This window comes from Micropterus salmoides, unplaced genomic scaffold (assembly GCF_014851395.1).
Source record: "Micropterus salmoides isolate LMB-PRFRI ecotype aquatic unplaced genomic scaffold, ASM1485139v1 Ms_hic_scaffold_11, whole genome shotgun sequence".
NCBI classification, from domain to species: Eukaryota; Metazoa; Chordata; class Actinopteri; order Centrarchiformes; family Centrarchidae; genus Micropterus; species Micropterus salmoides.
The window spans coordinates 23,472,653-23,481,497 of NW_024040152.1; the positions used below are offsets into that span (position 1 = coordinate 23,472,653).

Sequence of the window (8,845 nt, forward strand, 5' to 3'; positions counted from 1 at the left end):
GGTTTTTCTCCCAGAAAAACTTAAACATTCAGTTTTCTTTTACAGTTTTCTGTCAAGGTGTTGTCCATGAATTGTATTGCCTGTATTACATCCTAGATTAAGGATTTAAGATTCTGCCTGTGAGAGACATACATGGAGGTCTATTCATATGGACTGCAAGTTGAATTTCAGTGTCATTTTTCTTTCCTTGGTGTCTGTAGCTACTTCATCAAATCCCACTGGTCTTACTTAAGTTCCCATCCCATTAACTACTGCAATTACTGTTTGTGAAACATAATAAACCCTCTATTGCTATAATAAAACTTTAGCTGCATTAACTTCCTGTTGGAGGGGCACACAGGTGTGCATCAGAGATTAATGTCTGAAGCATTTTGGAGGAGAAAGGGTTGATGGGAGGATAAAAGATACAGAGAGCTCATGAATTATCTACATATACGAGCTGCTTATTTGATCAACGATAAGGGGAATGAGTCCACTTGCTCTCCAGTCTACACTCTCATGAAGCCTATGAGCCTTGCGATACCATCAATTTAGCTTTCAATGACAACTAGTCCTTAGCATGGATGAACACACCCTCTTTGGTAAGCTACACGATAAGATTATGACTGTATTTGATATGCAATGCATGGAATTAAAGAATATCTAGATACATTTAAATCATCCCCTCGCTCTAAAGCGTAGGCATAGCTAGGCCTTATGCTCTAGCAGACTTCGTAAAACAGTAAATTGCCTTTTTTGCCCTTGAGGATCAATATCTAGACTGTCAATGGCACGCTGGCTAATAGTTGTGAGGCAAAGTTCAAGTTCTTCAAAAGGCATGGAAATGCCTCTGTACGATTGTGCCTAATTGTGGCATAAATTCACAATCATTTCATATCAAGCTTCACAGCTAGAGATTTTTCATGTGCAATGGATGCCTTGCTCCCATTTTCACCTGCCATTGCTCTCAATCAAACAAAGAGGTGGGGTGGAAGTTTCTTTTCATGTGTTCAAAGGCGACCGGTTGCTGAGCAATTTTCTTTTAGCAGAAACAATAACTCTTTTTATTGAGAACAAATGTTGACATTTGGAGGGTGCAGCGGTGGGTGAGAGAAAGGGAGGGCTGTCTGCTTTGGAGAGGGCCTCTGTTGCTATTTGACAACAGTGCTGGGTTCCCGGGGGGAGTCCACCTGAGAATACAGCATGCATTTCAATAAATCAACCCCTAATGAAAGTGTTCAGGCTGAAGAAGAAGAAGATGGCCAGGGGCTATAGCGTGCATGACTGCCATATAGGTGGCTGCCAGCGAAGTAAAGGTAAATAAAAAGGTAGGTAGAATAAATCAGTATCTGGCAGTGGTTATCAAAAGGAGAACAACACCCAATTTAAACAAAGATCAATAATAGTTTTAAAAAAAATATCTCTGAATGTTATTTTTTTTCTCCTTAAAAGACTACATTTATAAAATTTCTGACAGTGTGACACTATTCACTGCAAAGCAGACCATGAATTGATGTCACTTGGTCAGCCTAAAAGGTGGGTTAACTGAGTTTAGGTGGGTTTACCCTCCACTACATCCCTGCTTGCAGCCAAATATTACTTCCTTGTATGAGAAGAGAGTGGGGGTGGTGGGGTGCAAGGTGAAAGGGAGTCCCTTGAGATTTTGACAACACTCAAGCTCAAATTCAACTGGAAAATGAAGGATTAGCTTTTAGTCTGGCTGGGAGCGATGATGGAGGCCTCCTCTTGGAGCATGGGAATATTATATATTTGATCTTTGAGTGTCTCACACTCTACAAGGCCACAACAGTGGGTGACAAAATATTGGAATTAATTTTCTCAAACCTAAAAAATGACCAAATTTAAAGTGTGTACAATATTAATAATCATCATCATTGTCATTATTATATTATTATTATTATAAATTTCCTTAGACCTAAGTGTTTTTCTAAATTGTTTAATAAGCTGTGTCCTGAAGCTGTAATAAGCAAGCCATGATGAAAAGCACAGGAAAGCCTGTCCGATTAGGGCCCATCACACAGCCCATTGGAGCTGGCAGATGCTTAGATAGACTTTTATGGATTGCTCAATGCCGTGCCGTAATGAAGCAGGCAGGGCTGACCCATCCTGAACCAGGCTAAAAAGCTCCAGGGACGGGCCCCGCTGGGAGCCCATAATGCCCGATGCGTCCCACGGCTGTATTAATCACACTGAAAAACAAATGTTTGGCAGGATGAGGGGAGAGGGGAAAAGGGGATAAAAATGAAATAAGTATGTCGTTTATCCCAATCAAGGTCGTGAATGTGTGGCCGAGGGAGATTCCCTGACCAGAATGAGGCCCTAAAAGAAAATGATAGTCCATTTAGAAAGAATGGATTGTGCAATCTGTGAAAACTCATAATGTTTATGAAAAGGGAGATCCATCAAGCAATTTCCCATCTGCGTTTGACTAACAAAATAAAAAGAAGAATAAGCAGAGTGAATAAAAAAATGCCTTTGTTAAATACAGGTCCGTTATAAATAAAATAATGACTCCCGAAGATTGATGTGATAGTTGGGAAAACAGTTTAATATTTTCTCCTTTGAATAATGAATAGCATACCCCGCCAGTACATCTATACCAGCGCTTTTTATTTTATGTACATTCAAAGATATAAATTAGTAAAAGTACTCCTGATAACAAGATTGTGTAGCTTTTTCCCAAATGCGTCTCAAATAAAAACCGTCCATAATATATATATTTACAAAACAAACAGACGATGTCAGTTTCCCATTTTTGCAATACAACTTGCATAAATTATAGGCATTATTTCGCCATCATTTAAAAAAATAAATATCAAATGTAGGCTATTCCACTTTGAAGTCCTCAAGTTCACTTCAGTTCCGTCCGCTCTGCGTCCCGAGACACCTCCTTTTACAAATACGGTTTCATTGAAAGGCCAAATTATGTTTTCCACACGTCAATATATAGGCGACTAAAATAATATACCATGGCAAATAAGCAAACTATAGGAACCTGAGAAATAACATGTAAATCACATATAATGGGAGATCTTTTTTTTCAAACCAGCATATGAAATTATTATCCACAATGCATCAAAAGAAAACAACTGAAATAATACAATAGTAATCCTAGAAACGTGTGTGCTGGGGAGAGTGTCTCAGCCTGTGTGGAGCTGAGGAAGCGGTAGCAGCTTTCATTCCGACAATATGGTGGCACTAGATCCGGTTTGGAGCAAAGGTTATGGGGGGTTAAAACATGGGGCAAAAAGGTGGTGGCCTTACTCGCTTTATACTCAAAGCAATTGTGACACCTACCTGCAGACCGTGGAAATAAAAATCCCCACGCGATCAAATGATCAACTCCTTCCACAAACCCAGAAAGCACAAAGTTTTCTCAGGTTGGCTCTACCCAAAACAGCTCTAAACTGCAAGTGCTTATTGAAATCCCCACTGCCTAATTACCGGTGTAGAAAAAAAAGAAGAAGAAGAAGCAAGAAATGTGAGCAATAAAAGTAACCACCATAACAACCTAAGTGACATTGGAAGATGTAAAGTAAAGTTGCACGCTGAATGCACAGAGCAAACTGATTTGTTTGCTTTTGGCTGACCCTGTGTAATTATAATTATCCTAAGCTGAAAGATAAGGTCTGTGGCCCACTGTGCATGCACACACACACACACACACACACACACACACCAGAGGAAACATTAAAAATAAGATTCCTGCTCAAAACTATGGCAACATTTCTCTGCATGGGCTGCCACTGTGCGTCTTTGTGGGTGCTCGTGGTTAGGCTGATTTGAGGCCTTTTGTTAATGGTGCTTATTTTAATGTCTCTATCTGTAGGTGTACTGCTGCACGCTTATTTGCTACACACTTTTTCTTATATCCTATTGGTTTCTAAAGCGCCTGATACTTAATGACTCAATGAGGCTAGTATATGTGCACATTTTTAAAACAAATGGACAACAATTGTAATGGATTATTCCAGAAATCGCACTCCGCTGAAAATGAATTATAGGCCATAGTACACGTTCAATTGCTTAGACGGCACTGTAAAATGTTCATCTTAATTAGTCTCACATTCAGTCCTAAAATCGTATTCATCTTAAAACAAGTGAAAATCTGCCAATAGTGTCAGATGATGACATTTGTTTCTCGCGCGAGAAAAGTCTTAATTTGAGACTTGGAACAAGGCAGAACCCAGCCAGATCATCACATGGTGTGGCTGCAACATGAAAGTGACACAAAGGAAAACCAGTTGATTTGCATTGGAAACAAGTGAACTCATTTTACTTCCACCATGATGCCATTTCCCTCCCGCGTTAAAAACCAAATGCGATTTTCAAGATTCAACGCCAGATTAAATACGTGTTCAAACACTTCGTTAACATTGCACCGCATCGTGTTATTACGTACCTTTCTTTGCTTCTAAATTTGCTTGTCTGAAATGCTGTTGCTGTTGCTGCTGCTGCTCGACAACAACAATCTGGTTTGGGTTATTTTTAACGAGGGGAGAGTCTGGCCTGTGTTTAGGGTTTGTGCTCGCCTCCAGAGCCTGGTGAGAGGAGCTCAGACCCTCGTTTGCTGCTGCAGCAGCAGCGGCGGCGGCGGCGGCGGCGGCAGCCAGACTCACTCCAGATGAATTAGTGTACCGCAGGATCCCTTGGCCCTGCAGGGGGCTGAAGTTGCCATAGTTTGTGTAATTGCTATAAAAGGGAGAAGTGTAATAAATAGGTCTTCCAAGGATGGAGTGGGCCGGGTAGAGGGAGGGGGAACTGGAAGCCGGGGAAGTGGTGGAAGGCGTGGGGGGAGTAAGGAGGCCACCGCTGGAGGAGGGGCAATTTGGTTGCCCAGGCTGCCCCAGATGCTGTTGCTGATGTTGCTGCTTTTGATCCGAGGTAGCAATCTCCGCCAGCGACCACAATTTGGGCTTAACTGTAGGGTTCTGAGGCGGCCCTGAAGAAGGTCTGCTTTCAAGGCATGAAGACGATTTATTGGTATTAATATTGTTGCTATTGACGAGGCTCCGGGCCAAATCCTCGCGCTGGCTGTGGAGATGGTGGAGATGATGGAGGTGGTGGTGGTGATGTTGGTGTTGGTGATGACTGAGAACTGGTGCTTCGACTCCCGTAAGAGGCGAAGAGGTGACGGGTTTGGGCGAGAGCTGGACCCGAGGGTCGTGGTTCTGGTCCTCGCCGTCCTCGTCGCATTTGTCGCCGGCCTGCTCGGAGCACAGCTCTCCCACACGGCAGCTGACCTTCTCCCCGTCTGACTCTGCCGAGCAGGAGTGGTCCGTCAAAGTGTCGACGTGCAAGCTTATACCTGAAATAAGAGGACAAAATGAAACAAACAAAACATATATAATAATATATAGTTTTAAAAAACTAAACAACCCAAGGAAGGGGAAAAGAAATAAAACGAAACTGTCTTGAACTTCTCTTGTAGTCGAAGTATAGTTCATGTGTGCTTGTGTTTGTATTCAGAGCAGTCACTAATGTTTTACAGCGAACCAGGCTCGAATAAGTTAGTTATTAATCATTCACATCAGTTTAAACAGTAGGTTGCGCCTAATATGCTTTTTATATACCAAACACAATGCTTTTTTCTTTTACATAATTAAACAACAACATCAGGAGAATAACATTAGCAGTCTAATTTTATTGAGGCCATTCGTGCACTCATGTGGATTGTTATGTCTGCTTTGCCAGTAACCTGCCATTAATCATTTTAAAGAGAGAGAGAGAAAAAAAACCTCCACCTTAACAGGTAATTTAGTCTATCTATCTGAGCCTCGTTTTCATAATTATATAAACCAGCATGGCTACTAAAACAATAGGCCACATGAAGCCAGGTCTGTTGCAAAAAGACAAAAATCTCTTCAAACCAGATTGTGTGTGTGTCATGATATCCTCAGATTATTATTGCAATAAATAACTCGAGCAATAAATAAAAAGGGGGAATCCCCCCTCCCCTCTCGTCTCACCCCCCATCGTACCCTGAATTGTTAAATGGATCATTGGCTAGGTCGCCAGATTATACCCCACCTTCATCCTCCGCTGAAGCCTCGCTGTTATCCAAGTTTTTTTCAGAGCGCTCCACCTCTTTCCTCTCTCCGTCCCCGTCCTCCTCGTCCTCGTCCTCGCTCTTATTCCTCGGCGCCCAGGTCATCTTGTTCTCCTTCTTGAGCCTCCGCCTGGCGTTGGCGAACCATGTGGAGACCTGCGTCAGGGTCATCTTTGTGATAATGGCCAGCATGATCTTCTCCCCTTTCGTCGGGTACGGGTTCTTCCTGTGCTCCTGCAGCCAGGCCTTCAGGGTGGCCGTGGCGTCCCTGGTGGCGTTTTTGCGGTAAGCCGGGTCGTTGAGTTGGTAGGGGTACCCTGGACTGCCGTATGGGTGGTAACTTAATGCCCCGGCCATGCCAGTCGTGTGCGCGTCATACGGAGAGCTCTGGAGGAAAGTTTGGGGAAAAAGTCACGGGTCTGCGACGTGTTTTCTGGCGCTGAGTTTTATATGCTTTGTGACTAGTTTACGAAAACAACTTCATATATTTAAAATACATGTTTAAGCGTACAAACACGTTCAGCGAACCAGGGAAACAATCACTTTTATTCTACTACGTTTAACAGTTTAGATATTTATTTTTAAAAACCTGTCTGCACAGGTGAAAACAACTGGAGTGTTGTATAATACCGATCCTTATTTTTGTAATCCAGTAGCCTATTATTTTATTGTAAGGAACTTGATTAAGGACGCGCAGTCTATTGTTGTAAATAAACAAAGTATCAATACTTCACCTGATTTTTTTTTTTGCTCATTACGTTTTTAATTTTTGAATACCGTAATTAAAAGCAGGGGTAGTAGGCCTAAACACGCCGTGCGTAAAAGCAGGCCGCAGAAAGGCATGGACTAATGGTTAACTAATGGTTAAGATCATTATCGGATTAACTAATAACATGGCTCCTGTTAATATAGCCATAAAGATAATAAAAAGGACAATTCAATTTTCTGTAATCACCTATTAACTTCCTCATTTTCTTTCATTTTCTGCTGCTTTTTTTATTTTATTGTCCCAATGTGTTAACATATCTTCTATTTGCAGCATTACAAATCCCATTAGCAAATCACTTGATATGCACCTTTCCTTAAAACGCATGAAGTGCCCTATGACATTAGCATCGCCAGTCATGCTTTTCATGTTAAAATTCCGTTTATTCAACTCAGAATAAAGTCAGCGACTTCATCCCCGGTGATTTTAATGACTGCTGAAGAAGAAAGAGTTAATTGTGTTATATTAATTTTCTATGACTAAAGTCTCAAAAAAAATCTTAGTTGGTGTTCTGTTTTACATAATTAGCTGCGCCATGAGTGGTAAGCTTTGGTCAAACCATTATAATTTGCAGCTCATGCTTAAAAATTGCATTTAAACTAAAGGGGTCAACAATTTTATACTAACAACCAGACGAGAAAGCCACTAAGATATGAACGCATAACAACCATGCAGTCAATAAGAAAGTCCCGCAAGCACTTACTGATTGGTGAATCATCCAAAAGCACTGAAAACATGTACCGATTTAATCGCGCAGCCATGAAAGCGCTTACATACTTTGACTCGCTGACACATTCACCTGTTTCGGAGAGCCGTCATACAGAATCAAACACAAATGTGAGATATTTTACCATGTAGGATGGGAATCCCGTAGTTGGATCAGTGGAGTATGACAGTGGACTGGAGAAACCTGCACCCGCGGAGGCGGAGAAAGCAGCCGATCCAGGGTAAGGGCTGAAGGCTGAGCCAGAGGACGACCTCGCCAAGTCTTCATTCCGCGGTGCGGCCAGAGCCGAGGCCCCGTAAGCCGGACACGAATAAAGAGCCAGAGAGCCCGGGGGCTGGTAGAGGTAACCCTGAGGATAGGACATTGGTGAGCGCGGGATAAGTCGCCGATTCCAAAAAGGGAGGAAAAAACGCGCACGGCGTCGGGCAACAACAGCCAAAATAATAAACAATCGACTCAATAATCAGCCGTGCAAACAGTCATCAGACAATGAAAATAAAAAAAGTCCTCCCTCCACAGCCCCCTTACTGGGAAAAAACCCCCCGAAAGATCTGTTAAAGTGCCCTCATAGAGGCAATGTGGCATGCGTCTTGATCCCCTAGCGTCCGATGTTTTTAGTACGCAGCACTATGAAGTGAGGAGTTAGGAGGGAAGGAGCCAGTGGAGTTTCAGACGCACCGAGCATTGGGGGAAACTGGAGCTGTCACTCCGGCTCATCTGAATATCCCATCCCCGCCCACTTTGTGCCTCATAGAAATGGAGCCTAGGAACAAAACCAAGACTCCACACTGCAAAAAGTATGGTCTGTTCATCTTAACAGGAGCTGTTTAGTTTAGTGTGGGATTTTAAAACCATTAAAAACTCCACTTTACACAATCAGACAAACCTACCAACAAGATGAGATAATAATGTAACTGTTGCTAATGCAAATGAAACGGTCCACAACCGCGGAGAAATTAGGGAAATTCACTACACATTTGATGTGTATCAGAATTTAAAATGTAGTCATTTTTAAATAAAATTTCTTTTCATTTCAGTTAGCCTTTTTCAAAATATTTAAATTGTGATTAAGTATAGACAATTAGTTCACCTGTATTTTTCAGTCCTTTCTGTGCCATCAGGTTATTTATTTTTGATTGTTTTGAGATCAGGATGATTGTAGTAGGCTATACAGTGTCTGTCTGATCAAAACTTGCTGCACTTCTAACAGCTGTACGAGAGAGAGAGAGAGAGAGAGAGTGTAGTGGAAGGGGGGTATAAAATGGCCAGTGCTCTCCACTTGCAGCTGGTTATTCCGTCAGTT

General features: G+C 42.1%; 1 protein-coding gene across 1 annotated transcript; it reads right to left on the bottom strand.

The window, feature by feature from the left end:
• Positions 1 to 2,527: 2,527 nt before the first annotated feature.
• On the bottom strand, positions 2,528 to 8,203 carry irx2a (iroquois homeobox 2a). The gene is made up of 3 exons (XM_038711904.1): positions 7,667 to 8,203; positions 6,031 to 6,436; positions 2,528 to 5,308 (listed from the first exon to the last, which is right to left on the bottom strand). The coding sequence occupies exons 1-3, from the start codon at positions 7,904 to 7,906 to the stop codon at positions 4,395 to 4,397; spliced, it is 1,560 nt and encodes a 519-aa protein (XP_038567832.1). The 5' UTR covers positions 7,907 to 8,203; the 3' UTR covers positions 2,528 to 4,394.
• Positions 8,204 to 8,845: the final 642 nt, after the last annotated feature.